General features: G+C 42.8%; 1 protein-coding gene across 2 annotated transcripts in view; it reads right to left on the reverse strand.

Moving 5' to 3' along the window:
- dync1i1a (dynein cytoplasmic 1 intermediate chain 1a) overlaps positions 1 to 17,904 on the reverse strand; it is a 229,551-nt gene that overhangs the window by 80,401 nt on the left and 131,246 nt on the right. For both annotated transcript variants that reach the window (XM_078227973.1, XM_078227966.1), the window contains one exon: positions 15,637 to 15,762. In XM_078227973.1, coding sequence (XP_078084099.1) covers positions 15,637 to 15,762 — 126 coding nt within the window. The remainder of the gene's footprint in view (positions 1 to 15,636; positions 15,763 to 17,904) is intronic.

Here is a 17,904-nt window from a genome sequence, read left to right on the forward strand (position 1 = left end):
TAGATCATGTTGTTCTCCTGCAGCTCTCCAAATTTTCTGTCTTCAGGTGTTTATCTAACCCTTTCTGAAAGCCATGATTGAATGTGCCTTCTCAAGACTCTCAGTCCTAATCATAAAAATGATTTTCCTAATGTTGGTTTTGGTTTTTTTTGCCAATCATCTTTAATCTGAGTCCTGCAGTCAGCTTAATTGGGGCTTGGAGAAAGCAGAGAGAGTGTCTATCAGGAGCCATAAAGCAATTGTGAGGCCGAGAGCTGCACAGGAACTATGGGAGCAGACTGGGAGAAAGCAGTTTATGTCTTTCAAAACCTGGATATGGAGCATTGAAGCTAATAGGAACTAGGGGTGTTCCTGATTTTTAAATCTCTCAGCAGAAATGCAGTGGAGCTGAAGCTTGAGCTGAGAAGTCCACAGTCGTGAGGTTTTTGAAGGAAGGTCAGAAGGTCAGTTAGCCAAAGGCAAATGGGACAATTCCCTTCAAATCTCATATCTCAGAAATAAGTTCTTGAAGAGAAATCAAAGTGAATTCTAAAGATACGTGGCGTACTTGATAGTCTCAAAAGGAGAAGTGAATGAATGCGCAAGATCATGTAATGGATCAGGGTACTCCTATGTAGAAATTAAAAAAAGAGTACTGACCTGTTGAGATTTTGGGGTTTACGTAATAAGGTTTATGAAATATAGTGTTAAGTTTGTATTTGCTTTGTTTAATTCTTGGGCAGTAAAAGCTTTGCTTAAACATGAAATCTTGTGGCAGAATTTTGTTCAGTTAACAACTGAGAGTTCAAAGTTCTTTTGAAAGTTAATGGTCTCCCTCAAGACCATAACACTGTTTAAGGCAAGTGCATGCATATTAGTAGAGGTCAATATGGTGGTGGGCATTACGTCAACTGTCTTTAGGGTGTAGGGTACAAAATTACTCTATTGCCGCGAGACTTTAAACGGCAATTACTCCTCCTACAATTTTTACTATGATATTTTTAAGATAGTTAATTATACACAATAAGAAGGGTGAATAAATTTGTATTTCAGATTTGGGATTCTCCAAACCTGGTGATCAAATACCGAGTAGAGCAAGAAACCTTAAGCTATGCATTAAAGAACTTGTCACATGCTAACACATCCCCCCTCTCAGACTAGCTACAGACAGGGAATTTGGGCTCAAAGTTACCAAATTCTAGAATCCCCAGTCCTGACTGTCAAAATTCAATTTCTGTTCCCAATATGGCCAAAGTCCGGGACTGTACCCTGGGCTAGCAAAGAACAGAACATCCTCTATTAAGCTAAACCCCACTTCTTCCGATCCAGAACTCTCAAATAGCAGACATCTGATTCAAACTGGCATATCTCCTGCATGCTATATTGCTGTGGGTTCTCAGCTTTGGAAATGCTAGTCATTATGCATTGAAATATAATGAGTACTTTATAAGAAACTGCCAATTTTCCAGCTCAGTGGCAGGAAACTGATGGAGAGGCAGCAAGCTTCATGGTGGGGGAAGGGGAGGATCTGTAGTTGAGGTGCAAGACAACTGTGAATGAGGCAACAATGAACAGAACCAGGGAGTGGATGCATTCGGGATCACAGAAATGCAAATAAAATGTGTCAATACGTAAACAAACTCTACAGTTTAAAGTTAACACCCAGGCACGATGAAATTAGCAAGATATCACTATCTTAATGCATAGAAAATGCATGTGATGTGTAAAACTATTAATATATTTTAAATGACTGGTAGCTTTTGGGAGGCAATAATACAGTGCAATTCAACGGATGCATTGACTTCTAAGAGCAACATGTAAAGATTTTGCTGAAAGAGAGTGTGGGATTAGTTACTGCTCTGGTTGCAGATAAGAATGCTGCTTTGTATTATTGACAGGTCAGTTAAGAAGTTGGGAAACAGTGTTAAACAAGTATATTCTTAGAGAGAGGCATGGAGAGAGAAACAACATTTTAAGATAATTTTACACCTCAGATCGAGAGCGGAGTGCAGAGATAGAAAACCAAATTTTATTAATTGAAAGCATTATTTTATAACACATTTAACAATTGAATATATCCTTAAGAAAGGAAGTAGTTTATTTAATGATTTTGTCGATCCACAATGCTAAATGCTTACAAGCCCATTTTAACCAGTGCACATCTATAGAACATCTGTGCACAGTGACCCAGTCTTCATTGCAAGTCATCTGTTTCACATTATTGATTGTGATAATGCTCAGGAGGGAAATTTTGTTGGATTAAAGAGTCTGCAATGTTTGATGGTGAATCAATATTTTTAATTGTTCAAAACAACACTGCTTGGATGATTCCAGCAGCATCCTGAGTAGCAAGCCATCAAGTTATGCAACATGAAGACCTTGAAGCCAGAAATAGGCTCCTGTAAATACCAAGAGGCATAACTGTGAAAAGTGAGGTCAAATGAGCAATATCTTCTACTGACAACATTCATAATAAAATCAGATAAATGCCAAGTGAGACAACTGTTGGACTCATTTAACAGAGATGAGATCAACTGACCCTTCCTGTAGGTTCCTGCAGTCCTGCACTGAAGTAATGTCTTTTAATCCTTACAGGAAAAAACATTTTTTTAAAGAAACAGACTATTCAAAAACATTACACGTGAAAATGTGCACTTAAAAAAAGCATATACATGTGGAAAGTGAGATCAACTCTCCTAGTTCTCTTTTAGTGAGGTTCAAAAGACAAGTTCTGACGGTTACAGATGGCCGATATTTGTCTCAAGGGTCTATTTATATCTGCAAACAGGGCAAAAATGCCTATACAATTTTTAACTGGATCTAAATTTAGGCCAGCAGCCCTCCTGCTGGGAATAGAAACTTGAGAATGAAAGGGACCGTTGCAGATGACAGACTCAACTGTCTGACAGGGCAGTCAGACTCAACTGGCTCTCTGGCACCATATCAAGCACTGGCTGAGCAAGCAGTGAGGTTCGAAGGTGCTATCATCCTCAGCGAAAGCAATATGTTCCAATCTCATTGCACAACTGCTCTCTGCTATTTGTCTGCAACTCAGCAATCCCACTGAACTTCAGGAGAACAATCTGTAGGAGCATTCAATAGAGTGGGCATAAAAGGTAAGAGATTGAGTTGTGAGAGCTAATATATTAGATTGGATAGAGGACTGACTGACAGAAGACTGAGACTCAGGATAAATAGGTAATTTTCAGGTAGAGAAACAGTAACTGGTGGAGTGCCACAAGGGTCAGTGCTGGAGCCTCAACTATATACAATTTATAGTAATGGGCGGCACGGTAGCACAGCGGTTAGGGCGGCATGGTAGCACAGTGGTTAGGGCGGCACGGTAGCACAGTGGTTAGCACTGCTGCTTCACAGCTCCAGGGTCCTGGGTTCGATTCCCGGCTCGGGTCACTGTCTGTGTGGAGTTTGCACATTCTCCTCGTGTCTGCGTGGGTTTCCTCCGGGTGCTCCGGTTTCCTCCCACAGTCCAAAGATGTGCGGGTTAGGTTGATTGGCCAGGTTAAAAATTGCCCCTTAGAGTCCTGGGATGTGTGGGTTAGAGGGATTAGCGGGTAAAATATGTGGGGGTAGGGCCTGGGTGGGATTGTGGTCGGTGCAGACTCGATGGGCCGAATGGCCTCCTTCTGCACTGTAGGTTTCTATGTTTCTATGTTTCTATAATGTCTTGGATGAAGAAGCCAATTTTACTGACAATGCAAAGAAAGATGGGAAGGCGGTTTGTGAGGAAGACACAGGAGCCAGGATTTTGTCAGCAGTGAGCCATTCCCATCGCAACCAGAACCATGCACCACTTGCGCTTTCTTTTCCCCCGTAACACACGGGTTTAATTAAAATTTGAAGTGCTGCAGCATGCATAGAAAACAGAGTTCAGCAAGTTTTCATTGCTGAAATCGGACATCAGCTGACAATGCAGCAGGTACAGGTGGGCAATAAAAGAGCCACCTAGTCAAACAACTACTTTACCATTAATTTGATTTGAGAGTACAAATATGGCATAATTTGTTTTCAAAATTAAATTTCACTTCAGCTTTATTCATGTGTGCATCATCACTATTTGTTGAGATTAACTTTGTCAGAGAGCACTGCCATGGTTTCAGGGGAATTAGGGACATTTCCTTCATTATTAAAAGGAACAATGTTGTGTTTTTTCACATTTTATTGACTGTTCGTGATAGTGTACATTGTATAGGCCTCCTGTGGGACATATGAGCATACAAACATACGACCAAAGCCTGCTCCACCATTCAATAAGATCATGGCTAATCAATTGTTGTTTTGAATTCCACATTCCCATCTACCCTGAAAACCTTTGATTCACTTGCCTAACAAGAATCTATGTAATTCTTAAGAATTTCAAGGCTGTGCCTGACAAATGAGAATCCAGTAATCATTAACATTCAGAGCATGGAAGATAGTCCGTGAATTGGAAGGAAGATTTAATTTGACTTCTGCTCCCTCTCCCATTCAGGGTAACCCAGATAACCAACCAGGTTTTATGGACCATGCTTTTGATACTTGGAAGGTTAGGGAACTTATTAGATTGGGTGACATGTTTAGTGGTGCCTTCGTTATCTTTTGAGTAACTGTTTCCACAATACAATAATCCAAGATAATCCTTCTTCAGAGATTTACAACTGAAGAGACTCAAGACATCTCTGCATCTTAATGCTAGTGTCTCCCCAGTGCAAAAAATCCTGATATCTACAGAACCAAAGCAATTGATCAGCAAGTTTTATGACACAATGGGTAGGATTTTACAGCCTCGTTCAAGCGAGACTAGAAATTCCTGCCCGAGGTCAACGGACATTTCCATTGCCCGCCCATCATCTGCTCCGATTCTGTGGTGGGCGGAGCGGTTGAATTCCGGCAAATATGTTCCAGATCCATGGTGAATATGCAAGAGACTCTGCAATCTTGGGGAAAATAACTCAGTGAATACTGATGAGGAGACCTGGGACAGTATCTAAGAAAATGTAAACAGAATCTCAGTCTAAAGAACGAAGGAGACCCAACTTAAAACATTACACCACATTACACCAAACTTGAGATACAAGATGGATCCTCACTATGCCAAATTGGAGAGAGGTGGCTACACACATTGTGTCTGGTCCTATGACAACACACACTTAGCCAAGCTGTTTCAACACATCTAGAACACTGGGGTCTACTCAACAATGTGGAAAAATGCCTAGGTATGTCCTGTCCACAAAAAGCCAGACAGATCCAACCTGACCAATTACCGCCACATCATTTTATTTGATCAGCAAAGGCGTCATCAACAGTGCTATGAAGCAGCACTTAGTGATGCTCAGTTTGAGCCATTCAGCTCTTGGCCTCTTTAGAGTTTTGGTCCAAACATGGACAATAGGGCTACAGAGCTGAACCCCAGGTGGTGTGAGAGTGACTGACCTTGATATCAAGGCAGCATTTGACCAAATATGGCATCAAGGAACTGTAGCAAACCAAAATCTGTGGGAATAAAGGGGAAAAACCAGATTCATACCTCGCACAAAGCAAATTGGTTATGGTTGTTGGCGGCCAATCATCTCGCAGGGCATCAGTTCCTCAGTGTAGTGTCCTCGGCTCAACCACAGTCAGCTGCTTCATCAATGACATTTCTTCCATTATAACCTCAGAAGTGGGGTTGTTCATTGACAATTGCACAATATTCAGCACCATGTGGAACTCCTCATATACTGGTGCAGTCTGTGTCCATGTGCTGTAAGACCTGGACAATGTTTAGGCTTAGGCGATGAATGGCAAGTAACATTTGTGCCACATAAGTGCCAGACAATGACTATCTTCAACAAGAGACAATTCAACCATCTCTCCTTGACATTCAATGGCATTCCCATCACTAAATTCCTCACCATCAACATTGTGGGGGTAAACAGAAACTGAACTGGACCAGAAATGCAAATACTGTGGGAAAGAGGTTAGGAATTCTGCAACAAGTAACTCACCTCTTGACTCACCAAAGCCTGCCCACTATCTATAGAGGCACAAATCAAGAGTGCAATGAATATTCTACAATTGCATGGATGAGTGCAAAACCAATAACATTGCAGCATGACACCAGGACAAAGCAGCCCACTTGCTAAGCACTCCATCCAATACTGACACACCGTGGCAGCAGTGTGTGCCATCTACAAGATGCACTGCAGCAACTTACTAAGGCTCCTTCTATCGTACCTTCTAAACCTGCGACCTATAACACCAAGAAGGTCAACTGTAGTAGATGCATGTGAACAGAACCAGCTGCAAACTCCCCTCCAGACCACACACCATTCTGACATTGATCTATGTCATTGTGTCAAAATCCAGGAAGTCCCATTCTAAGAGCACTGTAGGTGTCCCTACATGATATGGACTGCAGCAGTTTGTGGTGGGACTCATCATTGCCTTCTCAAGGACAATTGGGGATAGGCAATAAATGCTGGGGTAGCCAGGGACACCCATGTTCCATGAAAGAATAAGAAAAATCTTTTATAGTGGAACACATCAATAATGGAAAGAAAAAATATTCACCCTTGTGGAGCCATTTACTGCCTGCCATTGGGGTGCCTTTCCCTGGTCTAGGTGTTCTGACAAAATGCTACTTTAGTGGCTGAAGCACCGCTGGTAGAAGATTGCTGAATTTCATTGAGGGTGACTGCAGCCGGCTATAGAGGATGACCTTAGAACATAGAAAAGCTACAGCACAAACAGATCCTTCGGCCCACAAGTTGCGCCAAACATGTCCCTACCTACTAGGCTTACCTATAACCCTCTATCTTACTAACTTCCATGAACTTATCCAAAAGTCTTTTAAAAGACCCTATCGAATCTGCCTTCACTACCACTACCGGCAGCTGATCCCACGCACCCACCACCCTCTGAGTGAAAAACTTACCCCTAACATCTCCTCTATATCTACTCCCCAGCACCCTAAACCTGAGACCTCTTGTGGCAACCATTTCAGCCCTGGGTAAAAGCCTCTGAGAATCCACTCTATCAATACCTCTCAACATCTTATACACCTCTATCAGGTCACCTCTCATCCTTCGCTTCTCCAAGGAGAAAAGACCTAGCTCTCTCAACCTATCCTCATAAGGTATGCCACCTAATCCAAGCAACATCCTTGTAAATCTCCTCTGCACCCTTTCTATGGCTTCCACATCCTTTCTGTAATGAGGCGACCAGAGCTGGGCACAGTACTCCAGGTGGGGTCTGACCAGGGTCCTATACAGCTGCAGCATTATCTCCCGATTTCTAAACTCAATTTCTCTATTGATGAAGGCCAGTATTCCATACGCCTTCTTAACCACAGCCTCTACCTGCGACGCTGCTTTGAGCGTCCTATGAACCCGGACCCCAAGATCCTTCTGATCTTCCACACTGCCAAGCGTCTTACCCTTAATATTATATTCTTTCATCCTATTCGACCTGCCAAAATGAACCACCACACACTTATCTGGGTTGAAGTCTTGCATCTTATCTATGTCTCGTTGCAACTGCTGACATCCCTCTACACTATCCACAACACCTCCAACCTTTGTGTCATCAGCAAACTTGCCAACCCATCCTTCCACTTCCTCATCCAGGTCATTTATAAAAATCACAAAGAGCAACGGTCCCAGAACAGATCCCTGGGGCACTCCACTGGTGACCGACCTCCACTCTGAAAAAGACCCATCTACAACCACTCTTTGCCTTCTGTGGGCAAGCCAGTTCTGAATCCACAAGGCAATGTCCCCTTGTATCCCAGGCCCCTTGAGCAGCTTTTGGCTCTGAAGGCCCTGCATTGAACTTCAACACCTCATCATAGGTGGCAGCAGACTGAGCAAGCTGGCTGTGAGGCAACAGCAAAAGCACTGGTGAAGTGGCAGTGACAGCTACCCAAATGCTGTCATCCTGATAGAGGTCCACAGGTTCTTCCTCCATGGAGCCTCTGCTACTCCCTTTGTATGGCACCTCAGCAATCCTAATAATTTGCTGGAGTATGGAATGCTTACCTGCTGAGACAGCCTGTTGCGCATCGAGATGTGCCCTCGTGACAGTAGACATGAGCCTGAGCCTTTTTCAGCCTTTATGAAATGCAAGCATTATTAATAAGGTCAGCATTTGTTGGCCATCTCCATGGGAAGATGCTGATGAGCTACCTTGTTATGGACAGGAGGGGGATTAATTTAAGTAACACAGATTTCTTCTCGCTCCACCTATTTGCAGAAAGATGCTTTTGATTTGCTTCCTCTTTTAAATGGCAGCATATTTTCCAATTGCTCAATTTTAGTGTGATCCAATTTCTATTAACTCCACAGCAAACTCGAGATAGCATAGGATGAACTCAAAACGTTAGATTATTCGCACACCTCAAGCCACAAAAAGGGAGTCACAACATATGCCTCTTGGCTTTCGCACAGTAAAACAGGGATAAAGAAAATAAGTTTTAAAGTGCAGGGTCCACGGAGGAAATAAATGATGTTTCACGTGGGTTCCAGCATCCAGAATCAAAGTCCAATGAGGCATTCCTTCGAGGTTGGCAGGTTGAAAACCAATGCTGTACAATTCATTTTTCTGGTGGAGCTGACCTCACACAATGAGATAAGTGTGCAGAGATGAATCAGTCTTGTAGGCAATGGTACAGAATTTTCAGCAGAAACGCTGTAGATGCAGCCAAGTATTCAATCCGGGCAGAAATGGTTTACAGCTTCATCCTCTGGGGAATTCACACATGATCAGACATATCCCACTGTCTTGTCCATTGCATACTCTTACAGGTCCAGTATCTGAGCTGGTGGCTGTGAGTTTAAGGTTACATGGCCATGCTTCTTCCTAAGTAGTCTGCTGTTCTTCCTGCCCTTTTTCCTGAGGCTGCAGCAGATGACCAAGTGGCAATTCTTGATTACTGAAAGCACAAACACGTAGGTGGGTAGCTGCCAGGGAATGAGGATGGAAAGGAAAGCAGGAGTTCCACAGTCAATACAGTGGCAATTTTTAATTCATGGGACCTTTCAGGCTGACAGGGAGTGAGTGACTGCTGTATATGCACAAGGGAGAAACTTAGCATCAGCCTCACTTTTGGGTGTCACAGACTCTGATCCCATTGATTTTATGGATGATATCCTCGAGGGAGCAAAAGGCCTGCAGGCATACAAGACCTCCTCCAGTTCTGTAGATTTACTGCCTGTTGTGGGTCACCTTCTGGAACAAAGAGGGAGGGTGATGTGTTTATCAGAGCTGAATGATTGCAAGTTTGCAGAAGCATGTAATGGTGCACACTGTGTAATTAAGTGGAAGATGTGTGTGGGTGAAGTGTAGTGTAAGGAGTTTTAGCGTGTGCTGCTGGGTGGTGTGCGGTGCACTGAATAGTGAGAGAGGTGGGTGTGAGATGCAATGTGAAGACACATTCACTCAATTTGACCACTTGGAAATCATTAGACATCTTTTGACATTTCTGCTAAATCCTGGGTATTGCAGTCTGGGCATTTATTGGCCTTGCCACTTGTTTCCATTCCTTTTTGAGGCTCTGTCTCAAAGGCTTCTTGCTCTAACAGAAGCATGTCCTCATCCCTGGCCTCCACACATGTCACCTCTGGGGTGGTGTCACTGAAGTAGAGAGCTATTTGCCTGGCATGGTTTGACATCGTATCTGATGCTGAATGTTCTATTGTGATTATTCAGCAGTCTGCAGTGCATTGCTAAAGCATTCTTCTTTCAAGGACTGCACTCTTAAAAAGGATAGGTTACCTGATGCATGTGATGTTTTTTCAGAATGGCACACTGAAGCCTGCAAATTGAACATCAGCAGAACCATGGAGATGTCGCTGTGGGAGTTTCTCATGAACATGCCACAATCACTGCACTTGGCATCAAGGCAACATTTCAGTATGGCATCAAGGAGCCTTAGCAAAACTGGATTCAATGGGAATTAGGGCAAAACTCTTAACTGGAGTCATAGTGAGTACAAAGGAAGATGGCTGTGGAAGTTGGAGATCAATCATCTCAATGCCAGGACATCACTGCAGGAGTTCCTTAGGCCAACCATCTTCAGCTTCTTTCTCAATGGACTTTCCTTCCATCACAAGGTCAGAAGTGGGGATTTTCACTCGTGACTGCACAATGTTCAGCACCACTTCCAACTGCTCAAATACTGAAGCAGTCTATGTCTAAATGCAGCAAGACCTGGACAATTTCCAAGTTTCGGCTGACAAGAGGCAAATAACATTCATGCCACACGTCAGGCAATGACCATTTCCAACAACAGAATCTAACCATTCCCCCCTTTGACATTCAATTGTATTACTACTGCTGAATTCCCCTATCAATAGTCTGGAGGTTACCATTGACCAGAAAGTAAATTGGACTAGCCACATACTGTAGCTACCTGTGAAGGTCAAAGGCTAGTTCTTCGGCGAGCAACTCACCTCCGACTCCCCAAAGTCTGTCCACCATCTACAAGGCACAAGTCAGAATTGTGATGGAATACTCTCCGCTTAGCTGGATGAGTGCAGCTCAAGAAGCTTGACACCATCCAGGACAAAGCAGCCCACTTGACTGGCACCACATCGATAAACATTCACTCCCTCCACTTCCAAAGCACACTGGCAACAGTCTGTACCGTCTACAAGATTCACTGCAGCAACTCACCAAGGTTCCTTAGACAGCACCTTCCAAATCCACAGCCAATATCATCTAGAAGGACAAGGGCAGCAGATACATAGGATCAACACAATCTGAAGATTTCCCTTCAAAGCCTCAAGATATTCTTGACTAGGAAACATATTGTTGTTCATTCATTGTTGCTGGGTCAAAATACTGGAACTCCTTCTCGAACAACATTGTGGGTGTACTTACAACATATGGACTGTAATGGTTCATGAAGGCAGCTCACGACCACCTCCTCAAAGGCAATTAAGGATGGGCAATAAATGTTGGCCTAGACAGCGATGACCATGTCCAACGAATGCATTAAAAAAATATTTTAAAAATAACATTATGGCAATGTGGTGAATGTATAAATTTTACATGGTGCCCACCTCATTTTAAACTAGAACAGGATGGCCACAAATCACAACCCCACTTTATTTACCATCAGACCTTCAATCCATCAGTTCTTGTAATCTACAGATTACCTATCAGCCTTCCTTTTGGATTCACCAAGATTGCACTTAGTTTACTTTACAGAGGAAATTGTCTCTGTTTCTCCATAATTGTTTTACAATAAATAATGCAAAGCTGAAATTCAGTATCATATTGCTATTAATGATATTTCATGCTACCTTGTCATCTTTATTTTTATAGTTAATGTGTTATCCTTCATGCATGCCATTAGTTATCTTTAGGTTCGACTATGCTAACATGCTCCTGGCTGGTATCCCACATTCCACCTGTGCCTTAGCTCACAGCAAGTTCCCCATCACCAGTACTTGCTGACCTACATTGACTTCCAGTGGAGCAACATCTCAATTTTAAATTAATTATCCTTGTTTTCAAAGTCCTCCATGGCCTCACCCCTCCCTATCTCCATAATCTCCTTCAGCCTCACAACCCTCCAACATATCTACACTCCTCTATATCTGACTTTTTGTGCATCACCAATTAGAATTGTTCTACCATTAGTAGCCTTGCCTTCAATGACTAGGTGCAAAGCTCTGGAAGTCTCTCCATTCTGCCCCTTCTATCTCATTTGCCCTCTTTGAGACACTTCTTAAAATCCCCCACCTAACCAAGCGTTTGGTCATCTGACCCAATGTCTTCCCATGTGACTTAGCCTAATACATTATTTTCTAATACTTCTGTGAAGCGCCTTGAAACTTCCCATTACGTTAAAAACGTTATATAAATATATATTTTTGATGTTGTTACAAACCTTTTTTTATTTGAAGTGCTCCTTTAACACATCACGATAAGAGAAAAAACGTAGCGGTCGATTCAGTCCGATTGCAATGTGGTTTCTAAATAATTTTATCACCGACACCAATTTGCATATTCATGAAAACCTTTTTTTAAGCTGCAAATTGACCCAGTATTTTAGGAATGGATTGAGAGATTTAAAAAGTTACTTTGAAAAGGACATTTATATCATCTTGATTTTCATATCCAAGGTTACCCTTAGAAAGGGAAATGAGGGAAGTCAATAAAGAATTAAATATATTTTCTTGTGTGTGAAAGGTAGATGTATATAGAAGTTTCTATCGGCGGAACATTCACATCAACTAAAATGACTGCCTTAAAACACATCTGTGCATAATTTTAAAAAGGTGCACAAAAACAAGGCCTGTCGCTTCTCCATATGGTGGGCATAAAGATGTGGATGACTAGTTGAGGAAGTGGTGTACCACACTTTTTCAGCCAAGATACATTTTTCTCACATTGCAGCACTTTAAAGAATAGTCAACAATATAGAAATGGACAGTATTTTCTCTGATGAATAAATGACAATTATTAAAAAGAATAACTATGACGCTACAAAAGAAGTCTCTGCAAATATATCATTTTCATTTAAAAAGTATCATTTAAATTTAAAGGAGGGGGTCAATGTTGAGGACTTTCAAATAGTTAAAGGAGCCGAGGGCTTAGGAGAGGTTAGTAAAGTTTCAAGACCATGTAATAGAACAGAGAGTGTAGAAGGCAGCAGGAAGGTAACCTCAGGCAAAGCAAAAAAGGTGAACAAGTATGAGACGGGACGTGGTCAACACAGGACTGAGGGTGTTGTACCTAAATGCGCGCAGTATACGGAACAAGGTAAATGAGCTTGTTGCGCACATTGAAATTGGCTGGTACGATGTTGTGGGCACCACAGATACGTGGTTGCAAGGGGATCAGGGCTGGGATCTAAATATCCAAGGATATGTGTCCTATCGAAAGGAAAGGCAGATGGGCAAAGGGGCGGAGTTGCATTGTTAGAAAGGAATGAAGTTAACTCAATAGCAAGAAGTGATATAGGATCAGAAGGCATAGAATCTCTGTGGGTAAAGTTGAGGAATCACAAAGGTAAAAATACCCTGATGGGAGTTGTGTACAGGCCCCCTAGCAGTAGTCAGGATGTGAGGCAGAAAATAAATCAGGAGATAGAAAAGGCATATTTAAAAAAAGCAATATTACAATAATCATGGGGGACTTCAATATGCAGTTGGACTGGGAAAATCAGGTAGGTAATGGATCCCAAGAAAAGGAATTTGTGGAATGTCTAAGAGATGGTTTTTTGGAGCAGCTTGTGACAGCCTACTGGGGAGCAGGCAATTCTGGATTTGGTGATTTGTAATGAGGCAGACTTGATTAGGGAACTTAAGGTGAAGGAACCCTTAGGGAGCAGTGACCACAATATGATAGAATTTACCCTGCAGTTTGAGGGGGAGAAGCTGGAATCAGGTGTAACAATTAAATAAAGGTAACTACAAAGGCATGAGGGAGGAGCTGGCCAGAGTTGATTGGAAAGGAAGCCTAGCAGGGAAGACTGTGGAACAGAAATGGCAGGGATTTTTGGGGGTTATTCAGGGGGCACAACAGAAATTCATCCCAAGGAGGAGAAAACATGCTAAGGGGAGGACGAGGCATCCATGGCTGATGAGGGAAGTTAAGGACAGCATAAAAGCAAAAGAAAAAGCATACAAAGTGGCGAGGATTAGTGGGAAGCCAGAGGATTGGGAAGCCTTTAAAAGCAAGCAGAAGCCTTTAAAAGTGAGCAAAGGACAACTAAAAAAGCAATAAGGAGGGGGGGGGGGAGAAGATGAAATATGAGTGTAAGCTAGCTAGTAATATAAAAGAAGATAGGAAGAGTTTTTTTTCAATATATAAAAGGTAAGAGAGAAGCAAAAATAGCCATTGGACCACTGGAAAATGAGGCTGGAGAAGTAATAATAGGAAACAAAGAAATGGCAGAGGAACTGAAGAGTTACTTTGCATCAGTCTTCACGGTAGAAGACACTAGTGGGATGCCAGAGCTCTAGGAGAATCAGGAGGCACGGGTGAGTGTAGTGACCATCACTAAGGAGAAAGTTCTGGGGAAACTGAAAGGTCTGAAGGTGGATAAGTCACCTGGACCGGATGGAATGCACCCCAGGGTTATAAAAGAGACAGCTGAGGAAATTGTGGAGGCATTGGTGGTGATCTTTCAGGAATCACTGGAGGCAGGGAGGGTCCCAGAAGACTGGAAAGTAGCTAATGTAACACTGCTGTTTAAGAAGGGAGGGAGGCAGCAGATGGGAAATTATAGGCCGGTTAGCCTGATTTCGGTCATTTGCAAGATTTTAGAATCCACTATTAAAGATGAGGTCGCAGAGTACTTGGAAGTGCCTGATAAAATAGGACTGAGTCAGCACGGCTTCGTCAAGGGGAGGTCATGTCTGATAAATCTGTTAGAGTTCTTTGAAGAGGTAACAAGGAAGTTAGATAAAGGAGAACCAGTGGACGTGATTTATTTAGATTTCCAAAAGGCCTTTGACAAAATGCCGCATAGGAGACTGTTAAATAAGTTAAGAGCCCATGGTGTTAAGGGTAAGATCCTGGCATGGATAGATGATTGGCTGACTGGCAGAAGGCAGAGAGTGGGGATAAAGGGGTCTTTTTCAGGATGGCAGCCGGTGACTAGTGGTGTGCCTCAGGGGTTGGTGCTGGGACCCAACTTTTCACAATATACATTAAGGATTTGGAAGAAGGAACTGGCGGCACTGTTGCTAAGTTTGCAGATGATACAAAGATATGTAGAGGGACAGGTAATATTGAGGAAGCGGAGGGGCTGCAGAAGGACTTGGACAGGTTAGGAGAGTGGGAAAAGTGATGGCAGATTGAATACAATGTGGAAAAGTGTGAGGTTATGCACTTTGGAAGGAGGAATGGAGGCATAGACTATTTTCTAAATGGGGAAATGCTTAGAAAATCAGAAACACAAAGGGACTTGGGAATCCTTGTTCAAAATTCTCTTAAGGTTAATGTGCAGGTTCAGTCGGCAGTTAGGAAAGCAAATACGAGAGGGCTAGAATACAAGAGCAGGGCTGTACTTCTGAGGCTGTATAAGGCTCTGGTCTGACCCCATTTGGAGCATTGTGAGCAGTTTTAGGCCCCGTATCTAAGGAAGGATGTGCTGGCCTTGGAAAGGGTCCAGAGGAGGTTCGCAAGAATGATCCCTGGAATGAAGAGCTTGTCGTATGAGGAACAGTTGAGGACTCTGGGTCTGTACTCATTGGAGTTTAGAAGGCTGGGGGGGAAGCGGGGGATCTTATTGAAACTTACAGGATACTGTGAGGCCTGGATAGAGTGGACGTGGAGAGGATGTTTCCACTAGTAGGAAAAACTAGAACCAGAGGACACAACCTCAGGCTAAAGGGACAATCTTTCAAAGCAGAGATGAGGAGGAATTTCTTCGGCCGGAGAGTGGTGAATCTGTGGAACTCTTTGCCACAGAATGCTGTGGAGACCAGGTCATTGAATGTCTTTAAGACAGAAATAGATAGGTTCTTGATTAATAAGGGTTATGAGGAAAAGGCAGGAGAATGGGATTGAGAAAAATATCAGCCATGATTGAATGGCGGAGCAGACTCGATGGGCTGAATGGCCTAATTCTGCTCCTATGTCTTATGGTCTAAATCAAAACATTTTTGGTGCTAAAATACATTAGCGCAATGGTCCCTCATTTTGTTTACAAATAGACCTTACCTGACAGTGAAATATATATTCTGGCGTGATTTTCTTAAATTTCATATTCCAAACCAAAGCTACTCCATCTGGCTCATGTGGGGCATCTTCATTGTTATTATAGGAAGCAACCATCAATTCAGGATACTGAAACAAATAAAGTGTTATGGATTATTAACACAACAATGGGTTAGGTTCAACATATTCAAAGCATCTACAAATGTTTTTGTAGGTTTATAAATAACTCTAGCAGAATGGAACTCAACTGATAGTGAATTAAGTTTAAGTAAGTTCTGCCCCAATTCAGTTTCCATGTTAACGGAGTCTGTATATGTGCATTCCAGTAAAATTGCTACCTATTTAGAAGGGTCAAACGCTGAATCTTTTATTGTTCTGCCCATAAAGTGCAATGGAAAGAGCCTCAAAATTGAATGAAAATCAGTGTTTCCAGTCACAAAGCACATGTCTGCACAGTGGCCACCTCATAACATATGTTTGAAAAATTATACTAAAAAGAAAATTCATCCAAGTTCCGCTGCACTTCTCCAGAACACACATTGTTAGAGTAGGGAAGATTGCATACTCAGATTCCGACCAGGCAGGTAAGGCAAGAGAACAGTCACTGCAGGCTTCTTTTTGATCAGTCTTTCATCATTTGGTAGCAATATTAAGAATGTAGTACATATTTGAGTTGCTGCAACAGGGCAGAGCTTTATATTCCATCTCCAATTAATGGTTTGGCAGGCACGGGGGGCCTGAACTAGTCTCCAGCTTCTCTCCTGCCCTATCCACTATTTTATGGGAGGTGGCTGAGGCCTATGGGAGACTGCCCAGTTTTAACCAGCTGCTTCTTGCACAGCCTCAAAATTAAGTTCAACGGTGTGTGGGGGGTGGGGAAGCCCAGCAGGCTGCCTTCCTAGGGTGGCTGGGGGAACCTTTTCCCCATCAGGTGCCCATCCCCTACAATAAAAGGTCTACACCCCATGGGTACTCTCCACTTCATTTCCTCCTCCCTGCCAGTCTCTCCACTATCCACACCCAACTCTCCCCAACAACCCTGCCCACACCTCCACTTTCACATGAGCCACCTACCTCCCAACCTCCTCTCCGCCCTTACCTGATCCAAGACTCCCAGACTTAGAGTTTCAGGACTACTTGAAGTCTGGTCAGTTCTGGCCACTGCTGCCACTGGCATTTCTTGGATGACAGAGTTGTTGGCCAAGCTGATTGGCTGGCATGTCTCCCGTCCAGGTGGTTTTCAACCAATTAAAATACTCATGAATGCTATATAGCTGCAGGGCTGTAATCATCCATACCGTCACTTTGGGTGGTGGAATGGGAAACACTGCCATCTGAAAAATCTTAGATAGATACTGTTCTCTGCAGCTATGACCGGGAGCTCAGAAGTATTACCTATTCAGTCACAAGGTTAAGGATGTATCCTTGCAGCTGGAACTTGGAGGGTGGGAGAGGTAGCATCCATTTGTCATCGGACATGTGGGAACCACCGACACAGTTAGGACCAGGAACAGCTCCGCTGGAGAGTTTGAAAAGAGATCAAAGGTAATGATCTCTGAATCGTTACCCAACACACACACCAGGGTATAGAGTCAAGCAGAATAATGAATTAAATCAAGTGGCTCAAAAAATGCTGTGGAAAGGAGGTTTGGTGTCATGGGGCACTAGCATTAGAGAAGAGGGAACTATTCTGTTGGGATGGGCTGGGACCAGTGTCTTGACCAATCATATAATAGGACTGTCAACAGGGTTTTAAACTAATAGAGGAGAGAGGAGGGATTGAGTGAGGAAAGATTTAGAAATCCAAAAAGAAAGGTTATGCAATGGCAAGTGTAGAGATGTGGGTAAAGACAACAAGAGTGGGCCAGGAAGGGACACAGAGCTTAACATGGTGCATTAGCGAATAAGTTGATTGCAGGCAAAGAAGTAAACAATTAAAAATAAAGGCTCTTATCTGAATGCATGAAGCATCTGCAAAAAGATAGTGCCACAAATAGAGGCAAACGATTTGGTTATAATCGCCATTACAGCAACATGGTTGAAAAGTTATTAAGGTCGAGAAATAATTATCCCAGAGCATTCAATATTTCACAAAGACAGAATGGCGAAGGAGGAGGGGTAGTCATGATAGTAAAGGATGACATAAAGACATTAGTGAGAAAGGATCTGGTCTCAGAAGACCATGCGGTAGAATCAGTATGGGGAGAATGTAGGAATTACAATAATCAGAAAACACTGATGGAAGCAGTTTACAGACCTCCGAGCAGTAAT

The sequence above is a fragment of the Mustelus asterias genome, chromosome 2, assembly GCF_964213995.1.
Source record: "Mustelus asterias chromosome 2, sMusAst1.hap1.1, whole genome shotgun sequence".
Taxonomy (NCBI): domain Eukaryota; kingdom Metazoa; phylum Chordata; class Chondrichthyes; order Carcharhiniformes; family Triakidae; genus Mustelus; species Mustelus asterias.